Source organism: Siniperca chuatsi, linkage group LG24, assembly GCF_020085105.1.
Source record: "Siniperca chuatsi isolate FFG_IHB_CAS linkage group LG24, ASM2008510v1, whole genome shotgun sequence".
NCBI classification, from domain to species: Eukaryota; Metazoa; Chordata; class Actinopteri; order Centrarchiformes; family Sinipercidae; genus Siniperca; species Siniperca chuatsi.
This window is the reverse complement of record NC_058065.1, coordinates 5,818,381-5,843,114: the sequence shown is the minus strand read 5'-3', so window position 1 is coordinate 5,843,114 and position 24,734 is coordinate 5,818,381. Positions and strand designations below refer to the sequence as shown.

Sequence of the window (24,734 nt, the reverse complement as noted above, 5' to 3'; positions counted from 1 at the left end):
CCTTTTATGAAAGCAATTCCCTGCATTGCACTCATACAGCCCAGATACAACCACAACCTTTTACAGCTGACTAGAGAGCAACTCAGCTTTTACCACAGGGGTTAAGTGTCTTGCTCAAGGGTCCTTTAGCAGCAGTTTTAAGGGCATCTTCACCCAATTTTCCTTTGTTTGGTATGTCAGTAGCAGTACATACAATATAGGACCTTTGAAATTATGGTTTATAGGTAGTTTCCAGTTGGTATAGCATGACTTCCTGTTCTGTCGGAGGTATATAAATCATCACAAAATCCTGTATAACATAGCTGGCTGCACCTGTCCACATCTTCCGTTTGGGTTTTTTCTGTGTAGGATTGGTGGTTAGACACAAAAATCTCCCTGTCTGACCTGTGTGTAGACTGATTGTGTTCCCCGCACACAGAAAAAGTGATAATATTTGTGGAGATATAGTACACTCCCTCCTCGAGTAAGACTCTTAAAAGGGGGCGGATGTAGTGGTGAATTAGTAGATAGGGGAGCAGCAATATGAGAGTCGATGCCTTGCAGCCAGAGCAAGAGAATGTACTGCAATTCTATTAGGTGGGAAATATATAAAGCTTGTCCCTGATTGGGTCCTCCATAGGTCCCCACGGAGACAGATGAATTTGTCGCCATGGCAGGGTTCGCCCAGATGGATGATTCTCATTGGGTACCAGGCGGCTGCTGGTGCTTTACCGAGACAGTTGCTCTGCAATATAGACAAAGATTCCATTATGTCCTCAAAAAGTACTTATCGAAGGAGGCACGTTTGCTCAACCTCGCCACCTCACTCAGCTGTTGTCATTCCAGCAGCGTTGCTCATTGTCATCATGCTGGATTGCTGTAATTTCCGTTCGCTGCGTCGTCAATGGTTTTGTAACTCCTGGGGGAACACAGGGTTCAGCTGCTTTCGTTCCACAAGTTACAAAGATATCTTCCTCCACCTCCACACAAACAAGCTAACAGGATTTCAGTCTCACTGTCAAAGTCTTAATCTTTGTTTAAGCGTTGCTGAGTGCTTATCTGAATGTGAATGAGCGAGCGTACCAAGCCAGCCTCTGCGCAAGCCGCCAACCTGCGTGTGTGGAGTGTGTTGACGCGTACCTGGCCCTTCAGTGGATTAACATGCTTACATGGCAGCCAACAATTGGTGGCTCTGTGCCCTGGTGGCAGATGGGACATCAGTGAGGTCACTTTAATTAGCAACTTACAAGCCAGCAAAACAAAAAAAAAAAGTCGGCCATCGGGCTACTGAGAAGTGTCTTCCCATGAACCTTTGCCCCACTTGCGTCTGCTGCTTGCTTTGCTGTTTTTAGTTATTGGTTTATGGATATACCTCATGCACATGCACTGCTTCATATGCATGCACACTTACTGTCAACCAACAGACAACAATTATTCGTGTCTCTGCTTCTCGTGTTCTGCAAGACCTTAACCCATATCCTGATTGATTTAAGCTTTTTTGTTGTGCATTAGGGGAAAAGAAACCTCTGTTCATCAATGTGTCTTTCAAGATAACACCCGCAAATCATGTTAAGTGGACATCCAGTCTTTTAAATACACTAGGATCTGTTTGACCTCTGGCAACAATTGATTTGTGTATTGCTAATTAATTGAGGTTGTGCTTTGAATCATGACGATAGAAGTGAAATCAGGCTAGTAACAGGCGTACCAAATTGAATGATAAAAGCCAGCCAAATGTTATAGCAAAGATATCAAACACATATGCAAATTTATGTTTTAAGTGGACTTTTCAAACCTTGCCAAAATTAAGGTCCAGTCAGATTGAACTAAATGCCTTTTTTTTTTTTTTTAGCTTGTAGCTTTTATAATTTGCTGCACTGGAAGACAGAGGTGTTCTGTGATGATATGAGACAAAGGTAATGAGCTGCTTGTTAGAGTTGCACTTACACACAGAAACACACACATGAACAAACAGGCATATGCACACCAAACAGAAAAGATCAGACAGTCACTCCTGGAGCCAGACGAACTCTGGGGAATCTCAGCTTCTTACAGCCTTTGTTTTTTGTGTGTTTGCCTGTGTACGCCCCTGTAACGCTTATACTTTTTGGCAGTGGTTGAATGTAAGGCAGGAATCGGCAAAACTGGAACAACTGGCTTTTCTTTTTCTACTTTCACCCACTAAAAAGCTCAATTTGCTTGTGTTTTCACGGCTGAGATCAGAAAGTCCGCATTCCTCAAGTGACTGGCCATTTAGCTCCAGACATACGTGTACACACACATGCTTATATCCACTCCTCCACACACACACACCCTCCCCCAACCAGTTGGGTTCTTAGCCTGGTGTGGGTCACATGCCCAGCCCCTCCTGACTTGGGTCAACCCCCCAGGGCTTCACCACCACTAACATGGCCTGCCGTCATTAAACTCCAACGGATTAGTGGGAGACTCCAGCCCACAACCCAGCAGCCTCCTGGGCCCACCCTGGACGTCCCACAACTCCATATGGGCAAGACATTTAAGAGCCAGGACTGGACAGGGGAGACTGGAGGAGAGAAAAGATGGGGACATGACCGAGAGCACTTACAATTCTGTCTTCTTGCCCTTCAACAAATGAGAACAGAAAATGGAATGAATTGTAGAGACAAAACTATAATCCATCGAGTGCATTTGGACGTCTATCCAGCAAGGACACTGTGAGGCTTTGTGCACATCCCCTCCCCTTCCTGTGTGACCACACTCAGACAGGATGACCGGTGAGCAGACAGGAACATGGGGGCCTCTGGGGGCCCTACATGCCCTGAAGATGAGGGAGGCAGTTTTCAGGTAATGAGCATAACAGCAATTTAATTTTGTATGCAATCAGAACTCGGGACCGGACCAAATTTTTCAGTCTTCTGAGGCAATTTGTTTGGTTTCACTCCACTGCGTTTTGTTTTGCTTACCATACTTATCCTCTTAAGGTCTTTATTGTAGTCATTCCTCTGCCTGTAATGGAGATTAGACACTTCTAGAAAGGGAGAAGGAAAGGCCCTTTGTTGGCTGCTGCTCACAAGTCTCCTCACACACACACCTAAGCATACACAAAAGCTCAGGTACGATATCTTGACGTTTGTGCTGCTTGCTTATTCTATTCTTCAAGATTTAACTATCTTGTTTTTTGTCACTTTTGTTCTCTTTAAGGCATTCAAGGTAAACTGGTTTTCTAAAGATAGTTTGGAAATAAATTCCTCTTGACTTCATTTTGCTCAGCCACCGGATAACAGTCATTGTCACCCTGATCACATGTGCGCTCATCGGCAAAACCAGGGCGTTTACAGCCGACCCGGTCCACTTGACTTTGAATCATTGTCGTCTTGAAGGGCCCTCTTCGTGGCAGGACATGGGAGACTTACGGCTAGACTAACAACAACAGCAGTTGATGACTGCAGATTTATAGCTCAGCAGGATATTCTTTCTGCACATTACTCAGTGTGTGAGAACATGTGTGCATATACAATGTGTGTGTATGTCGGAGGCTGATGATGTAAACAGGCAAGAATGGCAGTGTTTTTCATGTCTGGACGTGTTGTTTGGACAGTCACGCTCAGGTTGAGATCCCTCCACGGTCCGCAGAGTAAAGTTTCAGAACCGGGTGTGTGTACTGTATGCATTCATGTGCTACTCTCATTACCACTGCGCTACTCTGGACTGCACAGCTGGCCCAGTAAAGACTAATACACTCAAAGAGGGAGCTGAGTGATTGCACTCTGTTTGCAGATCAATGCCCTCTCTTCTAATCATCTTTTAATTTGGCGCATTCGAAATGGCCCCCCTTCATGCCTTGGCGGCTGCAGGATTTAGCCAGATGAATCAGGCCCCTGTTCAAGACAACACATCTGGGGTCATTAACAGGATTTAGGGGGGTCAGTCTTTTGAAGTTACTTCCTTGCTCCTGTCCAGTGGGGACGAGGGCTGTTAAATAGATAATAGGTGTCTGGATTATTTTGGGAGCACCTCATATTTAGTGGATTTATTGGTCCATTTCAGCCCCTCTCTTTAACTTCCAAATTTGAACAGGGAATTATGTCTGATTGAACTTAATTTGGGTTATTCACTTGTACTTTTACCAGCCCGTAAGAAAGTTTTGGTACCAATCTCCCATTAAAAAAAAAAAAGAAAGAAGAGAACTCAGTCAGTCAGTCGACTTACTAAGCACCACGTTGGGTTTGTGTGTCAAAGTGCGACCTATTACTTGCTTGTAACTATGTCAGACAATCACAAACACTTGTATACACACACTCCGCCCCACTACCTTCCGCCATGGATTAAACATGCTGGTTATGATGTTTATAGGCATGCTGAAAGAGGTCAGATTACAAGCTTTTGCAGAAGTAGGGCATCCATCCTCACATCATGATAGCTCGTCTGTTCTCTCTGGCTCGTGAAGCTGGTGCTCACAGATTGTAGCCTAAAGCCAAACAGCATGTATTTCAAACTGACCTCATGGTTGCAGTATAGATTTGGGTGTCTGGCAGCTTCTCTGGTCGACACATATACACAGTGGATGCTATTATGTATTATGTTTATAAGTTATTTGTGTCATACAAGCAACAAAAAGGACATTTTAACAGAAAATGCCTCAAACCTCACTATGAATAGTTTTAATTGGAACTATTTTCTGCCAAAGAAATAGTCCCTATGAAAACCCCTACAGTGTTTTCTGCAGATTATCCAAAGTGCCTGGGACACTTTTTCTGAAAATAGATATTGCTGTTGATTCTTCTAGAATGCTATTTTAATATGCTTTGACCACCACAAACTAAATTCCTTTGACCTCTGTTGTATTGGGGTGGAGACAGACATCTCAGAGATGGATACTTCAAAACCTGGGCACATAAAGCCCAAACTATCTGCAGTCTGTAGTGGCTAGATACCACTAGAAGTAAGAAATTGAAGAAGGAAGGGTTGGCTTGTCAATTTTGGTGTCAGTTGGTGTAAAAGTGCCTGGCACTTGATGGCATCCAGTGTGACCTTCCAGTAGGGTTGAGCAATATGACGATATTTACCATGAAACAACAGTAACTTGCCAACCATCATCATATCATCAGTCATCAGATTTTACTATACAATTTATACTGAGGTCGCTATCCCTTTGATAGCTCTGTGTTTATACCTAATTTACCTACCTAATATTTTCAAGTTACAATCATAGAGGACTAAGAAAACCAGCAAATATCCATTTGGAACTATTAAATTTTGGCACTTCTGCTTAAAAATTACTTCAAAGATTTTATCTGTACCACCCAGCCCTACTCTCCATATTGACACACCTCTTTCCCATCTTCCCAGTTCTCAAATGGCCCTGCTTGGGAGCCTTTGAGGCTCCCAGTGTAAGTAATGGACTCCATGCTGTCATCATGACGAAGGTTTCCCACTGGGATGTCTTCCTCAGTCTGTATCTCTGTCTCTGTCTCACATGTGGAATACACATGCCTGTAACCCATTGGGGAGATACAAGCAAAGGCTCCAGTGAGATGCTCTTGAGGACCAATGGCTTCCTCATTGCTAACTGCTTCCTTTGGCCAGAGGTGAACATGTGGGGCAGCCATCATGAATTTGCACTCTAAATCCTTCCAAATGTAGCGGGATTGCTGGAGGGATGAAAGAGAAAGAACCTAAATCTGGTTCCCTCCATATGTCCCTTTTAATTTATGCTATTTACAGACTAGTCCTCAATAGCACCCTGTACTGCACTTCTTGTAAAATTGTTGTGGTGATCCAGGAAAGAAGCAGTATTTCGTTTTCAAACATTATCAGAGAGTTTTCTTGTTTCAGTGCATTTCTAATATTTGAAATTAGAATTATTTAATCATAACGGTATTTTGATAAAGCCCTTTGATGTTAAATTTCTTGTGTAAAAAAACAAAACAATCAAAAACAGCAGTTGGTCAACAAATATTGGAATGAAATATGACTGTCAGGGCATACTAAATGCTTTGGCCTCTTGATCTCTTTTTCTGTGGCATGTGTGTCTTGTTGATAAGGTGAAAGGTCGCTGACGAGAGTCAGCGGTCATGAGGGCGAGGACCTTTGTAATGCTACCCGGTTGTAACATGCATGACTGATGTGCATGACTTTTACAGCTCTGAACTGTCCTCAAGGGTCTAAACTGGACCAAACCTTTCACCAAAGGCATCTAGTTTAGTTCCCGGGAGTTTGCTCTCCTTCATTTAGGTCACGTCTAAGAAAGGGTCTCCTTGCATGTTTTCTGCAAAACAGCTCTAAGAGGATAAGAGTGGCTTAGCATTGGGTTAAGCTAGGCAATCACCCGGTGGGCGTACATAAGTGATTTGCTGGAAAAGGAGTATGAGAAGAAGAATGGAATATTCTTGTGCCAAAATGGACAGTTTTGCAGGGGCTCGTGAGGTCAGATAAGGCGATTGTAGCCCTTCGATGCAGCAGTCACGCGAGAGCCCCAGATGGCCTGGATTGAGCTGCACAACCAGGTGATTGTTCTCCCTATCATTTCAGCAGCTTTACAATTTTCCAATCGTTCACTGGTCAAATCTGATTAGAGGGTCTTGATCAACCTGAGCCTCTGACAGTGCTGATAAAGTGAAAGTGTGACCAGAGTCAGACAGAGAAAAGCTGAAGCATCTCCACTGATCTCTGGTACTTTCCATCATTTGGCATTTTAGAGCTTCTCTCTTGTTGAGGTGAAATGTTAAGATCCAATTCTTTGACTCTGACCTTAATAATTGCTATGTTAAACTCACATTATGCTCTGTATTTTCTGTGGCTGAAGCTTAAACAAGTTAGCGTGGATTTTATGATGTTATCCTTATCTTGAGTATCAAGTCTTGTTTCTGTGATAAAGGAAAAACAACAAAGCATAAGAGTGTGTACAAAAGGCCAGGTGCCAAGGATATGCTGGAAGCCCAAATATGCAACCATGGCAGGGGGGATCAGCAACTCCTGCTTGGTCCAAGCTGTGAAACATGCAAAGATGCAGGCGGCCATTGGCAGGAGAGTGATTACAAAAATAAACAAACCAGCATCTACAAACTGTGTTAATGAAAAGTGGCACATTTGCAGAGATGATCGTTAGAACAACGAGCTAGAAATATGAGATGACATGCAGAGATCTCCGATCATGCAGCGAGTGTCCTGGCATGCAGCCTCCCTGTTAGCTTTTCTTGCACGGAAAGTGTTGATTTTAGTGAAGCCAAAGCCTCTTAATCAACAGTGAAGACCCACAGTGACTACATGCACACACTCGTACACACACACACACACACACATTGGCTGACAAAACAGGGGGATCCCTGTCCTTAGTCGTGCTTCATCCCTGCAAGTCCGTCCCTGATTCCCATCTGATCCCAGACTACCGACCTGCTTGCCTCTCAGCAGGGGCCCTTCTCCTTTGGAGAGGGCTTAACATGGGACATATGGGAAAGTCTTTGCCTGCCAGATCACTGTCTTTGCACAGGGCCAGTGTCGGATAATGACACACTGGAGACACGGCAAGTAGAAAATAAGAACAGAAGATCTGCTGTCAGGCTGAGGCGGTAACCCGGCCACAGGACTATCCATGCTGTCTGTCGATTGAGCGAAAAGCACTCAGGCTTATATGATGACTGCATGGCCTATTTTAGCCTAGAGACCCACATTTCAGCAATAGTGTCTGGGTCACTTTATAGCGCTGTGAGAGCAGAGTGCATTCGGATGTCTCTACATATGGAGCTCAGGGATGTCTGCACAGTGTTTCTGGCTTTTTTCCGAAAAAATGGCGGTGGTAAAAATGGAGAAAAAGTCAAGATGGGGTAAGTTTGGTGCTAACATTGTCAGCTTTTGAGAGAGGTTCGGAGTCCTTTGATCATTTTCAGGTCTGTGCGGGAATTTGTCATTGAAGGCTAATGCTGTGTAAGGCAAGTGCAGTTTCAATGAATAGAAAGACTTTTGAATAAAACGCTCCTTTGTTTGAAGTCTTGATGTCATTGTGACTTTTGACAGCTAAACGTTAAAGAAAAAGTAGAGAGCAGAGTTTCTCATATGTTAACTGTAGGTTTGTCAACCAGTCAGCGTGAAGTGAGACGCAGTATTTCACCTCTAATTGCCCCTGTGTGTTCTGGTGATGCATCACTTTGTTCACCTCCCTGGCTCGCCGTTACATCAAAGCTCTAGACAGCCTGTGATCATGTGTGTATTCTCTGCGTGTGTGTGTGCTATGCGAGAAGGAGAGAGGGTGCATTGGCCTAAAGATCGTAAGACCTCAGGCTGAAAATTGATTGGACCCTTAATTGTATTTCCTGGACTCCTGACGAACGTCGCGTTTGAAATTCAGCTTGCGGCACAAGGGTCAGGAAAGTCAGAATTTGGTTTTGCCTCTACATACGCCCCTTCAAAACACATACACACACACACACACACACACACACACACACACTCGTCCGTCCTTACCTCTCTCCTTCCCTGAATGATGTTTTCAATAGGTCGTTGGAAAGCACTTTGTAATTAATCTCACTATCACACTGAGCAAGAGCTGAGCAACTATGTTTTTTATATAAAGTAATGCTCTGTCGTCTGAGAGTTATATTCCATCCATCATAAGCATTTAACAGACTCTCTCTCACATGTAAATAGGTTTTAGGTGGCTAAATTTACGGTAATGACAAATTACACAGTTTTTTTTATGGGATGTTTTTCTGGACGCTTGTCCCATTCTGTTCTTAGCAGGATTTACTGCTTTGGAAATGTACATTTGATTAATTAAATGTACTTTTTCATCCTTTTGGAACCACATTACTTTATAATAAATTATTAGTGCTTTGATTGAAAAGAAGTGCTGTTAAATAGCATTATAAGCAGTTTGTTGGTATTTGTAATCAGTGTAACATCGATAGTGATTACTGGGAGGTAATTGTCCTAAGCATTCTTATTTGTGTTGCTGTGCTGCATGAGTTGCCAAGGAAAATGAGATGATAACTAGTAGTGCAGGCAGTATTAAAGACACAAGAGCATACTTCACTACAGAGCTAGAAACATATTTGACATGATATTTTTTAAGTAGTTTGCTGTTGACGTTGCATTCCTCAATCCATACTTTAGCTTGAAGATATCCTGATGGCTACAGCAATGAAAATATCGATTACAAAGCAGAGAGTTGTTTCAGTTTTTGTCCAAAATAGAATAAATCTTCCTTCCAAATGGACCTCGTCTTTCTGTCCACATTAAGTATCTCCAGTCCCTCAGAACCCTTTCTAAACTTCAAAGACCATCAAAAGCACCAAAGTCTTTCCAGTGAGATGCCACACATCTGGGTCTTCTGTGACAGGAAACTTTGAAATGGAAGCAGCATGGAAAGCAAGGCAGCTCCAGAACTCCCTGGGTCTGTTTAGAAACACAAAGGGACTCTTTCAGGTGTGCAAGAATGCCACAGACCCCTCAAAACAGCCTCAGCTGAAGCACCACATCCAGACCCTTCCCTGCTCCCCCAGCCTTCCCTCCTCCTCCAGCCACAACATGAAGCAGGCAGGCCAAGGCATCAAAGTGTTTCTTACCATCCTGCCACTCTGTAATGTGAAGGTCATTGAGGTCTTGCCAGTCACAGCGAGTATGGCTGTGTATTTATAGCCACATCAGCTACAAAAGCAAATGCTGATATCATTCATTTAATTTTGAATTCATTGCTTCCCTAGCTCATTTGGCACATGTTTTTGATCATGCCGCATTAGAATAATTTTGACACCATCTGTTGGCTTGCCTAATGATATTTCCGCTATTTCTCATTTCAGTTTTAATTTTAAAACTCCCACCTTTACAGATTTACCCTGCATGTATCTTCTGCTGGCAGATTGTTTCTGATTTTTAGTGGACCAAATCAACAAAACAGTTAACCGGGGGGAAAAACAAACAATTCCTTTTAAGAGAGAGAGAGCAACTATGTACAGCAATGAAATGGGTAAAAATCTTTTTTTATTGTGCAGCATAAACTAGAAATATTTTTGGAACCAAATGGACAAAAGAGTCTTAGAGGTCTCTGGAAATACCTTTAAACCAGAGGTAAGTGTTTTTAAATGACCTTCTGAGTTTTTGAAAGATTTACCTTTTAGAAAAATAGATGCCCAGCTCTGTGACCCGAATGTGATGATAATACAAAAGAGGCACACACTGTGGCTATATCTGTAGGTGGTCACCTGCTCAAATCCCCTCAGTCCAAGAACTGCTCCTGCTTGCCATGCTGATCATGCCTTTTGGCTAGTCCTTGACCTGGAGTCAGCGTCTCCAGGCTCCAAAGCTGTCACGTCTTCTTTGCTCTATAGGTTGTGCTGATTAAGGCCAGCATTTAAAGCAGGAAGTGGAGCAATCTGCCACCAACTCTGCCTGCCTGCGTGCCTACCTGCCTGCTTCTTCGACTGTTCAGTCAGCAGCTAGCAGCCTGATTACGGCCGGCTTTATGGCTCAGCCTGGACAGATGGTGTGGCTAGTACCATCCTCCCCTGCCCTGCCTGTGCTCATTCTCACCCACCGTCATACAACAGCCGGGGCGATCAGTGGAGAACAACCAGGAAATTATTATATAACAAAACATGTATAAAACATATGCATACCATAGTTGGTATGAATATATATGTATGTATACTATATTTAAATTTTTTATATTCAGACACTGGAAAATGTGTTGTAAATCAGCATACTACAAACATAGTGTTGAAATACCAGTTCACTTTTAGTATTAATGGTATCACTAATACTGTATTATAGTGTAAATGAAGTTGTTCCCAATCTCCTCTCTTCATGCACCATGAAAATTTCTAAAACTACTAAACATAATTAAAACATGTTATTTATTTTTTGGCTTTCAGTTGGTGGGTGAAAGAAATAGTTCTTTTTTTTCTTTACAGATTTCTCATTTGTGAGCTTTAGAGGTGCTGGTAGGCAGATGTTGTTACCTTTGGCTAGCTGTTTCCCCCTGTTTACAGTCTTTTTGCTAAGCTAAGCTAACCTGCTACTGGCCACAGCTCGATATTTAACAGACAAAAAAGTGGAATCGATTTTCTCATCTAGCTCTCTACAAAAAAGTGAAATAAGCATACTACCCAAAAGCTTTTCATCAAGGAAATGGTGATAATGATTTCTCTTATTTTAATGTGAAAAACATTACTAGTAGTCCACACATACAGTTTTTGTATATTAAACATTCTTCTTTTGTACAAATACTTACACATTTACCATGATAACTTTTTTGTATGATTCATACACTTTGGCATTGCTTTGACGAGTAGCATAAGGCCTTCTGTCACACTGACAAGCACATAAGTCATGTGTTTGGGACTGGAGAGAAAAGGAGATGATAGTTCTTGCTAATGCGAATAATATGTGACTGGCTGGGTGTATCCCACTCTAAAAAATTGCATTTTCAACCATGATTGCCCATTTCAGCTTTGTCATGGGAGCCTTTCCTTTGTCTTGTTTAACTTCACTGTGAATCAAACCACTAAAAGAAGAAGAAGACAGTGTCATGCAATTCACATGATTCCCACCTGACATTGTTAAAGCCCTTCTTTTGTCAAGATGTTCCTTTCTAACAATGCCTGGCTGTCACTCCCCATGCAGTGGTGCTCCTGAATGTCAGTTTTATCTTATCATTTCAGTTTACATGATCCCAGCTGGGTCCAAGATCATCTTACGTAGCTTATCTGGTCCTGTGGTAGTCTCTCTTTCTTTTTTTCTTTTTTTTTTACAGAATCAGAAATGAATACATGTAGGGTCAAAGTTCACCCTACAGCTCGAGGGATGAAGATGGCATGGGGCTCTTATTCAGATTGAAATAGGCAGAGGTATTTTCACATGCGCTCTTTGGCACCTGTTTTGCATGCAGCTTGCAGTGTTAGCAGCACAAAATAGAAGCGCAGATTGCTTTGAGCAGACCAGGCCTTGAAGGTCAAGGTCACCCGCTCGGTGTTTGCTGCTGTGATTGCACTTAATTCAAGCCATCATCAGATGCACATGCCACCGCGCACAAACACACGCCTACACAATCACGCACAATAAGTCAGTAAGTACTATGTTTGCACATTTTGTACTCAATCTAGTCATTTGGACAAAGTGTTCCCCGCATAGTGAACTGAGCAGAAGTTGGGATTCAGTCCAAAAAAATACCACTCATCCATCTTGTGTCTTTGGCAATGATTCAGTCCCATTCTCTTTTCATTTTCACGGTGGGCCCATTTGTGGGTGTGTTTGTGTGTGTGCATGCTGATGGAAAATGTAAAAAAAAATCACAATTGAAGGATGCAATGATCCATTTCAACATCTTATAAAATTGTAAAAACAGCTTGAAAATGGATCCCATTTTAGATGTTTGCAGTGGTACCTTTGAGTCTATCACTTTGAAGCAGCTGATGGCTCTGGCTTCACATCATTTCAGACATTTTAACCCAATATAACCTTGTGGTCCTGGGGCAGCTTCATACTGGCTGTTCTACAGTCGAGATTAAAAACAAGGCACGTTTGGATCTTGCCTTCAGGGTTACTACACTTTAGAGAACATTCCTGAGGAGCTCTGGCTGCCTAAAACTGCTGCTGGCTAAACAGCAATATCTTTGAAGAAACAATGTCCCAGTCATTCAGGATAATCCATAGCTTTTGTTTTATTATCTGAGGACTTGTGTGAAACCAACACGTCCTTCAAATTAAATGACAAAATACGTTGTTTGTCCATGCCCTCTAGAGCGATGCACAGAAGCGTTTTCTGACCTGACGCCCCCATCAACTTCCAAAACTGTTACAAATCACTGTTGAAAAATTAATCTGTTTTATGAAATGACAATGCTGTGTTTAAGGTTGGGTTAGGTTTAGGGAAAGATCCATTATTTGGGTTAAAATAAGTATTTTGTTTAGGTTAGGGGAAGTTCTCGTGAGACCATCATTAGAAGAATAACTAAGGACTTTGAACGTGCAGACTAGTTTTGAGTGTTCATGGGCATACAGAAGACACACAACGAGGAGGAGGAAGCGAATGTTAAAGTTGATAAAGTGCCATTGACTTCCACTTATCTTTAGTTAGCATGAATAGCATAACCGAAGAGAAAAGAGAAACCTTACGGGGAAAAAAAACACCATGATGCTGCCTGAATGATCTTAAGGAGGCCAAAAGGCAAAAATGTCTGCAAAATCTAAGAAGTATCTGGTAAATGATCTTTTCCTTGACTTCCCTTTTCATGTTTAACTTAACATGATGTGTAACTTAACACTATGATTCGTGTTCTGTGTGCAGGATGGAAGAGACGGTGCGGTCGCTGCTGCAGAATCAGGGCGTCCTGGAGCAGACTGCTGTGGACACGGTGGAGATCATGAAGGCCTACAAGGTAAACTACCATCCCATGAGTGACCCTCACTCTTCCTGTGGTCATTCAATGAGACTAAAATGACAATGAATGTTTAGAGAGAGGTAAATCTTATAGTATTGTATTGTAGTAATTGAATTATCACAGATGACAAAAGAGTCAAAAGGAGCCCATAAATTCACTAATGATATATAGTCATATTCTCTATTTACTTACTGATATGCCAATTATCATTTTGTAGGTATAGGCATCTTTGTTTGTATCTCACTCCTCTTATTTTTCATCTCAGAGAGCCACAGCGCTGAATAAAGTTAGACTGAGCTAAGGTGAAAGCGTTCATTGCTGACCCTGTTACATAATAGAAATAGCTGCTGGGATTGAGCAGAGAGGCAGAAAGAATAAGAAATACCATAGATTTCTGAAACACGGGGTCACCTTTGGGGTCGCTCGTCACAATTTGGAGCTCAACGTGTTTACACGGTGTTGTACTGCTGAAATGCTGTTGCCTCAGTCTGTTTATCATCTGTGTGATGTTATTCACTTCCCTGTCTGAGAGCCTTAACTATGGAGAAAAAAAAAATTGTCTTTTAGACTTTGTGAAAATACCGCTCAAAGTATTTATCCAGCATCTATGTTGCTTTACTGCTACACACAAATCTTTCTTTTATGTCACACTAGAAGCACATGCTAACTTTAGTGTCCATATAGACCATATTATTGTCTTTAACTTCCAGCAGCTAAAACAAGAGCAAAATGCCTCCAGGGAATAGAAGAAAAGGGCATCACTAAATCAGCAAGTATGCAATAAAAAGAGTGTCTTTATAAATGACTACATGCATTCATCATTGTGAATAAGAGACAGAAATAGATGCAGAATAAAAGTCAGTGAATGATGAGTGCAAATAACAGTGGCCAGAATAAAAAATGAGCACTGCAAGATTAAATGTCAGTTGCTTTACTGCTTACTTTCCAGTGAGTACGAGAGGATTGTGAAACATGGATTTGCAGCCATGATAATAGACTGATGTAAATTGATGTAGATGCTGTAAATTGTCCTGAGGTGCAAAAGCTTTATAATGAAAATATGATTAGACAGCCCGGTCTTATGAAATATATGTGAAATGAATACAATGTGTCAATATGCAAATAATGTTATCTGTGCACACAGAGTAATCCTTTCCTGGGTTAATCTATTAATTCTTTAGTCATTAAAAATGTCGGAAAATAGTGAAAAGTGACGATCAGTTCCCAGAGCCGAAGGTGGCATCTTTAAAACCGACCTTTGTCCGACCAACAGTCCAAAACGCAAAGATATTTAATTTACAATGATATAAAACAGAGAAAAGTAGTAAATTCTCACATTTGAGAATCTTTGGCAGTTTTGCCAGATAAAGGATTATTACATTTCTGTCCATTTATGATGAATGATTGATCGATTAATTGACTAATCATTTCAGCACTAGTTCAGCTTTTGTTGATACTGTATAAGAGAGATGTGTAATCTATTATAATCTAATAATTGAAATAAAAGTTGAAATTGAAATAGATAACATTTTAAACTTTATCCCTATTGTAAGTTCCTGAAACCCTAACTTTAACTTCAATGTTCCTAAAGTGCTCTTTTATCAGTTAACCTTCACTCTAATATCTCATTGTCAAAGAGAATAAACATGAAGGGTTATTATGGTATTGCCAGTTGCTGTATAACTGAACAACCTCCATTCCAACACAGTGCTCCTGCTGCAGCTGTGTTCCGTGTATTCAGCAGACAAACTCAATAACTTGAAAGGGCAGCGTGAGGGACAAGGTTCCCTCCCCTCTCCCACTTTAGACTCTCTGTGGAGATTATTACAGAGCCCTTTAACGCTGTCTGATGAGCAGTCTCTCAAAGCAAACTGCAGACTTCACAGACTAGCCCCGGCAAAACAAAAGCAAACTTAAAACCGTGACTTTAAAGAATTGCCTCGAACACAATTGTCTGATGGAATCAAACAAGATTGAAAACCTAATATATGTTTAGAGGAGATCAAGCTGAAAACAAAGTTCTCTGAAGGACATTATTTCTAATTCTTGTTAGGAGAGAGAAGTAGCTTGTTCTCTGCTGCATTTGGATATATAAAAGACGAGTTGCAGCCATCCATCACTGCTGCTAACCTCAACCACATTAACCATAGGTATCTTCAAGTTTGACAATTATCTGTCAAAGCTCAGCTAGGAATGAAAAATGTAATGTGTGTGCACGGTGATATATCTTTACTGAATACCTCTGTGTCATTCGAAGAAAAGTGACCATTGCTTCATTCACAGCACATGTCAAAGTCAGCCTAACTCCCACTCTGTTGAAGCGGCTATAAGGTACAATAATACCTAAATTGTTAGAGGGGAATTGTAAGTGAATAACACAATCTATCTGGAAGAAATTACGGGTTTGTAATATTTCTGACATTGCTGCATTCAGGATAAATTTAGTATTTTAGTTGTACTTTTAATTAAAGCTTAATTAAAGCTTTTTTGATTAACCATTAAGTTCAGTAGTTCCCAACTTGAGGGTCAGGATCCCTTGAAGGGGTCGTAAGATAAATCTGAGGGGTTGCGAGGTAATTTATTGGACAGGAAATAAGAAAAATATTGTTTTGCTACTCAAATTAAATCCTTTCTTTCAGACTTTTCTATAATCTTTGCTTTTTCTTGTTCAATACTGGATATGTTTACTTCTAAGAGTTATTCAAATGAAACAATCTGAGAGGTTTAGAGGAGACACCGCTTCATTTTAAGGGATAACCAAACTGGACTATAAAATGCCTTAAAATATCAAAAAATGCCCATTAAAATTTCCCAGATTGCTTGTTTTCCCTCGACCAGCATTCCAAAAACGAATCTAAAAGTATCTAATCTAAAACAAAAAAAGATATTCTTCTGCTACTCAAATTTGGACATTTTTTCCCCAGAATTTTCTCAAACCTTTGCTTTTTTTACTTGTGAGATACTGGAAAAGTTTTACCTTTTCAGGCCACTAATGGTCATTCAAGTGAAACAATCTGAGGGGTTTGGTGGAACTTTTTCGTTGAACTGCTCAGAACTCATCAAAATATCCAAGCTGTGACGATCAGATACTGCTTTAATTTAAGGGGTCGCCAGTTGAAAAGGTTGGGACCCACTAGTTTAGACTATAAAATACCAGAAAATGCCTCTCATCCATATCCTCTTTTTCTTTTCTTTAATCTTTTTTTTTCTTGTGAAATACTGTATAGATGTAGCTCTTCAGGCCTCTAACAGCTATTCAAATTAAACAGTCTGAGAGTTTTAGAGGAGAAAATCACTTTATCTGAACTGCAATCAACTAATAGACATATTCAACCTGTGAAGAGTGGTCACGGCCGTTAGTTTAGTCTATAAAATGTGAAGAATACCCATCATAGATTCCCAGAGCCCAAGGTGACATCTTGAAATTGCTACCAACAGGTCACAACCCAAAGATAATCAATTTACAATGATATAAAACAGAAAAAAAGCAAATCCTCACATTTGAAAAGCTGGAACAAGTAAATGTTTGGCATTTTTGCTTTAAAAATTACTATTACTTACCATTAATTATCAATTGTTACAGCTCAGAAGATGCTATGCTATTTTTTTCTCTTCATATTGGTATGGTGAATAGATGTTCAGTACATACTCTGAGGCTCCACAGATTACTTGAACAAGATGAATAATCTCTTGAATTTTGACAGAGAGCTCATTGTGTTTCCTTTTTACAGTTTGGTGCTAGCCAGACAGTGCCTAATTAGTAGCTAATTATTACCAGCAGTTAATATCACAGATGCCAGGAAGCCAAAAAAAAATAAAAAAAAACACAAGAAAAGAGACGGAGAAAAAGATAGCTGGCAAAGAGACTGAGGGAGATTGTCAAAGGCAGAGAGAAAGACAGATACACAGTGAGGGCAAAGAGGGAGAGAGGAGGATCCCCATAATACAGACAAGATGAGAGCCCTCAATGTCACTGCCACTCTTTGGAAAACAAGTGAAACATGATTAGGGATTAGGGGATGTTTTGGAGCTCTGTTGTCAAAGCTGCTTCCCTGTTGTCCCGTCTGCCCATTTGACCCGCTCCCCTTTCTTCTCCCCTCCTCTCACTTTCTCCTTCCCTCTGATTTTTGTCTTTCACGGCTCCTTAACCGTTTTTGCATCCTGCCCTGCAACATTTGTCATCTGCTCAGGTTTTTACTTGCCAAATTTCTCCTTCCTTTTCTACTCCTTTTTTTCCTCTCCCTCTAACCCCGTCTCGTTGTTTGTGCATCAGGATAAACTCTCAGAGGAAGTGCAGAAACGGCACGATGGTCCCGAAGACAATGGCTCCCCGCTGGCGACTCAAACGGAACCAGACACTGGGCTACCGCCGAACGCCGATCCTGATGCCAGCCAAGCAGAAGAGGACAAAGATAAAACCAAGCCCCTTCTGGAGCGCCTCAAGGCCCTGGAGGTAACTACTTCACCACCACACTTTTCTTTTTTCTTTCTGTCTTTACTCCTTTGACATTCCCTTTGTTTCCTTTCGCTCTACCTACCTTCTTTCTGCTTTGTTCTTCTTCATTCCTGCCTCTTCATTCTTCCTCGCATCCACACTTGCAGCAACCCCTGGCTATCCTTTGTGGCCAGCCTGTCTGCCAGTTGTCAGAGTCCTTGCTCAGTTGTGTCTGAAAGCATGACAGCTCATCAAATTCTCCAGTCTTCTTCGTTTGGAGAGCAAAGTCATCCTATGAGAGTCGCTGCGGGGGCCTCAGGCTGTACTCCAGCTTCGGTTTGTTTTCCTCTGCACTGTGGGATTTGAGCTCACTCCGCCATGAGCCTCAAGCAACAGCCGAGGCGGGAGCACAGCCACAGTGATCCATGCTGGTTGTTTTTTTGTTTTTTTTACTGAAGCCACTGGACACACATCCTCCCAGATCTCTTCAGCAATTAAAGCACTCAGACTTAATTAAATTAGGCCACCAGTCTTACCTACTCATTCCCAAGTGGCTCCACGTGGCTTCTTCATGTTGATCTAGTGGAAGGCGTGTCACATACAGTCTTTGCCTCATCTCACATCATGTACAGTTTTTGTAAGACGGGTATAATAATAATAATATTAAAGCAAATGATGCCAGTGTTCAAGAAGCTGACTGACATACCCATCTGACAAGGAATTAAAGTACCTGAAACAAGAAAGTGTATTAGAATTAAAGCCACATTAATTCAGAATTATTATTCTTTCAGTGCACACACATAAAGAAAGAAAAAGTTAAAAGAACAAGAGTCCTTAGAAGATGTTGATGTCTTTTTTGCCAAAATTACACTAAAGCGCCCCTGACAGAAAATAGACCCTAATTACAGAAAAGTGGCAGTAATTGCCTGTTGCTCCTCAGCTGTAAGTTATCTTCGGAGACTGGCAGAAAGTATGGTCAACCTGTCCTGGTGATCAATCTGATGAAGCACATTACCTATACATTACATTTTAAATGGCTTTATCAGAAGTTATCATGCCATTTTATTCCATTCTGCTGCACGGGTGATGGATGCACCGCCGGCTAAAGCAGCAAGAACAAAGCAGAGGCAATACATCACTGCCCCGCATTATGCCTAAACTGCACTGACACTAAGTAAGCACTGCCCGGCTCTTATTTCTCCAGCTCAACTGATACTGTTCATTAACTTGGCAGGCACGCACTGTGGTCTATAACTGGAGCTTAAATTAATACACACAGACTGTGGGAGAAATGCCTGTTGGTCATTTTACTTGTTAAGTGATGAGATTATAAATGCTAAAATTAACCATGTGTCCACAGAAGATCATTTACTAAGGTGCTTCATGATAAATCTTTGGCATAGGCTACTCTGAAAAGTGTAAACTAGTAGCAGGAAGTGAACTCATAAGTACTTTTATAAGTGATTAGGCTGAGCTATACTGGGTAGAAACAACAAATGCAGATAAATAGGTTGAATCGCTATCGTGTGGTATCATTTGAAGTGCATATAATAAAATTGTAGGTTATTACTGCAATAGAACTTCAAAAGTCTGCACTAATCAATATTTTTTATATCCACAATGGATCAAAAGACTGAACAATGGGAAAAGTACCACTCATAGTAACAAACCCACTGAGAATCATCACCCCCCTCAGCTCTACGAAGCATTTAACCTCTTTTAGTAAATTGTTTTGGTTTTCTGGCCCCCACACTCTCAACATAGTTTCCAAGCAAAAAGCTTTGGTAAACTCACTGTACACTCCTACCCAGCACTAACGGCAGACAGACAAAGTTAGCGGCTTGCTGGTGAAGAAAGTGGAGGATGTAGCAAGAACCAGATATTGAGTTGGTGGAGCCCAAACCTGCACTAAAGGGAGAGTGAACATTGGACTTCAATTTATCAGGTGGCCAAAAACACAACTACAGATGATGCTGGGTGTGTTGTTTTCTAACACATTTGCTCTCTTTAAGATAACATGTCAAGATGTTAACTGCAGCTTTAAAGCATAGTAAATTACTAAATGATCAGGTTGATAAAGGAAATTTCAGTCTGTTTGTCAGTTCCATAATATAGTATGGAGTGTACAGGCAAAACTAACTTAACATTAATAAGTTTTAAATTTGTATTTACAGTAATTGTAATTTACAGTAACCATTTTTTCATCAGCGATGTTAGCATCTTCTGGTATTAAAATAATACAATGTTAGTGGTGTTATTATTGTGTCTATTTCCCAGTGATGGACTAACCTAGTTTACAGCATTTCTCTAAGTCTCACAGAGCTGCATACACAAACTTATAGGTTTATAATACAGTTTTTTTATATTTGGTTTCAATACCAAGAAAGGGCATTTTTTTGTCTTATGTTTATGTCAATTGCAAAGGATTCCTTTCTCCGTAACTATTTTACTTGGAGATGTCAACGCTTTCCTCCCTTCCCTTTTGTACAATATATAAACAGCTTCCACGAGCTTGAAAACTGCCAGAGCGACATAATCTATCATAGTAAACATGGTTATTGCTTTGAAATTTAACAGAGTTTTTCTGTTTCTTTGTTCCTGAACTGAGTGACACATGTCACTGGTGCATTGTGCCGTGTTTGCACCCAATCTCCTGACAGCAGCAGGAAGAAATGGAAATAATCCTTCCAAACCATGTCACCTCACAAACTTAAAGACCACATGCATGTCTTTCTTTACAGTGTTTGTTAGCCAAGAGAGCAGTTTATTTCAAGGTTTTTTCATTGAAATGACTACAAGATTTAGAGAACAATGAAGAAAATGTTTAAGCATGTATTGCGGTAAACATAAGTCCAAATGACATTGGGATTCTCATTTCAGCATTTAATGGCTTGTGTGTCACTGAACAATAAAGTAGCAATGAAATTGATGTCAGGGTTGAGGTAACAAAATACCACTTAAGTTGCATCTTATAACTATGGCCTGGAGAGTCAGATAACACTTCATACCGCTACTTCAGTTAGAAAAAAGAGCTCTTGTGTAGGTGTAGTGCTGACTGAATCAACACATATTAAAAGGTGATGTTGCTGTTGTGTAAGAAAAATAGATTTCACCTTGATTTTTTTTTTTATGCAATCCATGACAGGAATATAGTCCATGGGCAAGTTTTAATCATAAACAATGATAAATAAGATGCCAAGGGATTTCTCTAGTTAAAGATTCTCCTAAAAATATAAATTCCATTCACAAACCAACACATAACATCTTTAATTACGTTGGTCATTCATTACATTTGTACCCATAAGTTCTAGGCTTCAAGGCTTAAATTAGTCAGTTTCTTCCTAGATGGCATAATTGGAATGTTTTGGGTTGTATGTTTCCTATGTTTTCATCAAGGGATTGGTAGTTTCTACTAAAGGGCAGAGGGCGAGAGAAGCAAGGCCGGCTGACAGCTCCTAATATGCTGCCTGCCTCTGACAAATTGGAACCTCCCAGAGATCAATAGGGCGCCGCCTCATCGCATGGCAAGTGTAGGAGATATTCTTATTAGGTCCGAACTCCAAATGGCTAGCTGCCGTCCCAAAGTTCAGCTCATAACATCCATCCCCTTGACCTTTTTCTCTGTGGTACTTTGTAAATTGTTTATTGGCCATCCTGGTTCAGTGTTGACATATGACCTTTGTGAAGCAAGTCTCCTCTTAGCTGCAGCTCAGCTTGATTGCCACTTTTGTCTCCATTGTTGTTGCATCAAATGTAACCAAAGTCACTGCGAAGTTTGTGCTGCATTAACGCAGAGTGTGGCTGACTGTGTGTGTGTGTTCTTTGCAGGAGAAGAATTCTGCCTTGGCCTTGGAGAATGAGAGCCAGAGGGAACAGTATGAACGCTGTCTAGATGAGGTGAGTGCGGACCTTGTTTATCTGGTCTCACTTCAAGGTACATTCAAGGGCGGCGTATATCTTGCCAGATGTTTTACTTGCCTTGAAAAGTTCACGAGTATTTGTTGAATTTGTTTTGACCTCATGTGAACAGAAAGAGTAGTATTGTTGAGCTTAACATTAAGGTTTTAATGAGGTCCTGCAAAGCACATTGTGTTTCCCACAGGTTGGCAATTTACTTTCACCACAACTTGAGGGAGGCGGAAGTGAATTGTTGATATTAATAATTCATTTAGAAAACAGTGTCTCATATTTTTCAGGCACTTAAATCTCCCATCTCTCTCTTTAATAAAGAGGCTAGTATGTTTCAGCTATGCTAAGCTAAACCAAGCTTCAAAATTAGCTGACTAAAGTCTGATTTATGAAAAAACTTTTTTGGAAACCAGGATAATAGTTATTTTTCATGCTTTTGTAAACTTGTATGTACAATTAAGGAGTCTTTAATGTCATAAAGCCTTTTGTTGTTGCTCTATAATAGCAGACATGCCAGAGAGGATGTTTTTTGCAGGTAGACTCCTCTGCACTAGCTATTGCTAACAGTACTTAGCTGTATGGTATACAAATGCACCACCATCATACCTCTATTTAATGGTTAAAAAACAGTCAAAACGCAAGCTGTTAAATAACCTTAACCTGATATGAACTCAGCAACGGTTTACATAACAATTGCACTGGTGTGCCCTCTGGTTATTTGTGAGAGCGTGATAAGTGCTGTTTAGGGAGCCGCATGAGGGGAATAAACCAGCCCGGCTCTTGGCTGTGCCCGCGTGCTGAATCACTCCAGGAGGGAGGGGAGCCCCGCTACCGGAAAGTATGTCCAGCAGGGACAAGTTGCCCAATTTGTCCTGGAACCAACCTGCTCAGCAGACTGAGCAGATCTGCCGGAGGTCTGGAAAGACGGGCAAGAGAAGAAGCGAGAATAAAAGAGGAAAGGATGGAGGGAGGGAAGGAGGAAAGGGTGAGGAAGAAGATTGAAAGTGAGTGATAAAAAAGAAGGGGAGGGGGAGAATTTTACGATACAGCTGTGTTAGAGTTTGCATCCTCAGTGGATTGTATTTGGGATAAATTCAGTCCTCGTCTCCTTTCTGCTTCCCTGCCCTCATTAAGATTGCTCAACGTGGCTTTGTTGTGTTTACTTGTCAACTATTTTCCTATGTGGTTGACTTTTGTGGAAGGAGGGCTTGGTAATGATCCTGTTTGGATGATGGAGGCTGTGTGTGCCTCTCTAACGACTGCACAGAACAACAGTGGAAAGCCTGAGGTTTGCTTTGTGACAGAAGGGATGATTATTTTTTTTATGTTAGACCAGCTGCTTGTCTAAATTTAAGTGTGTGGGCAAGCTTATTTGTAGTTTAATCATATCTTAGTCATACAGTGTCTGCAATCAGAGTTCAAATTCTCTGTCCAAGACCATTAAGTCTGGTTTTGTTTGATCACTCGGCTATTTTATAAGAGGCAGATCTGTAACTTGCGGTTCCAGAAGCAGGGCTCATTTCACCATATTTACTCTCATTTCTCCTCATTCAATAAACGAGAGTGAGTGCACTCAAAAGAGCCGATGTGGTTTCACACGGTATTAATGAGCAATCAGTGGGCAGTAATCGGAGCTGCTTCTCCATCGGCGTTGTGGTCTGAAGTGCAGGCGGGTATTTGCGGCTGTGAGACCAAAGCCCAGACACCTCTGCTTCTACATCAGCCTGGGGCTGTCAATACCACCGTTAGGAAGTGAGAGTAAAGGATTGTAAAACATATACGTGTGTGTGTGTCTGTGTGTGTGTGTGTGTGTGTGTGTGTGTGTAAAAGAGACTCACACACCAGACTGTAGGAGAAAAATCTGCAATATATTGTGCCATTTTGTTTACTTAAGCTCATAATAATTCATATTGTGTGTAAATTGGCTGAGGAAGTGCAGCATCAGCAGTGCAAAGCTGGTCTACAGAGGCCTGTAAGGGTCATACAAGATCAAGATCACTGTGCCAAAGCAGCCACATTACATTCAGTGACGCTTTGTTTTTCTTACTTTCTTGTCTGTTTAAGGTTGCCAATCAAGTTGTGCAGGCGCTTCTCACCCAGAAGGTTTGTATTTCCATGGAAACCATTTTTCTCCTCATCTCAGATCATTTTTTACAGCATTACCTTTATTAAATAACCATGAAAATGGTGAAATCTTATCAAATTATTAGATTCATGATGCATGTTGACGATGATGTGCTCTTTATGAACATATGAATATACAATATTTGTATACCTGTCATACAAACACACACAGACTGAACATTACATACACAAGACAGCATTTTCCTGATGCATCCTGTGTTGCTGCTCACTCAGGATCTGAGAGAGGAATGTCTGAAGCTGCGAACTCGAGTTTTCGACCTCGAGCAGCAGAATCGGGCACTGGGTGTTTTGTTCCAGCAGCGGATCAAGCCCGCCTCAGACATGCTTCTCCAGGTATGCTATCCACTCAGAACCCAATTAAAAAAGCTACTGTAAAGGCTAGTTTGAACTCGAAAGATCCACTAAGTTAAATAGCAGTACTAGACCTATAAGATAGCCCTACAGATGTTGTTATGTTTATCCATGGAATATATCCGCACTCTGTAAACCTGCTTGCTCACACTCAGCCTCCCCTGTACTCAGCCGGTTTCTGAAGGAAGCAGCAGCTCCTCCAGTAAACAAGACTGAGTGCTTATTCGCATGTATTTGAAGTTGTTTTTCATTTGGGTTGTTATTAAACTGTTCTGGGGTCTCAGACACAGACAGGGAGCTGCAAAGTAGACTGTAAATACTTTGATTTAGAATACAAGAAAAATAACTTTTACATGCATCTTTTTCTCTCCTCAGAAGCGTTTTTTTGGATTGTTTTCTGTTTTCTGTTTTTAAGCGATGACAAAGGAAGCACAGATCCCTTGCAGTTGTTTTAGTTTGTTTATCATGCATCATGATTCAGTCTTGGGTTGCATATATGCAGTTTTAATATTCTTATTTTTATGGTTTCAAGTTGGGGAATTACACATGCACTAAGGACC

At 41.0% G+C, this 24,734-nt stretch overlaps 1 protein-coding gene across 11 annotated transcripts in view; it reads left to right on the top strand.

Annotated features, from left to right (window-relative positions):
* The window catches only part of LOC122872414 (nck-associated protein 5-like), a 145,736-nt gene that overhangs the window by 89,265 nt on the left and 31,737 nt on the right, over window positions 1-24,734 (top strand). For 8 of the 11 annotated variants that reach the window (XM_044188616.1, XM_044188617.1, XM_044188615.1 and 5 more), the window contains 5 exons: window positions 13,241-13,331; window positions 17,608-17,787; window positions 21,598-21,666; window positions 23,743-23,781; window positions 24,037-24,156. In XM_044188616.1, coding sequence (XP_044044551.1) covers window positions 13,241-13,331; window positions 17,608-17,787; window positions 21,598-21,666; window positions 23,743-23,781; window positions 24,037-24,156 — 499 coding nt within the window. Of the gene's footprint in view, window positions 1-2,443; window positions 2,806-6,225; window positions 6,468-7,608; window positions 7,785-13,240; window positions 13,332-17,607; window positions 17,788-21,597; window positions 21,667-23,742; window positions 23,782-24,036; window positions 24,157-24,734 lie in introns of those variants that run through there. The other 3 variants (XM_044188624.1, XM_044188625.1, XM_044188622.1) reach the window with 3 other exon arrangements.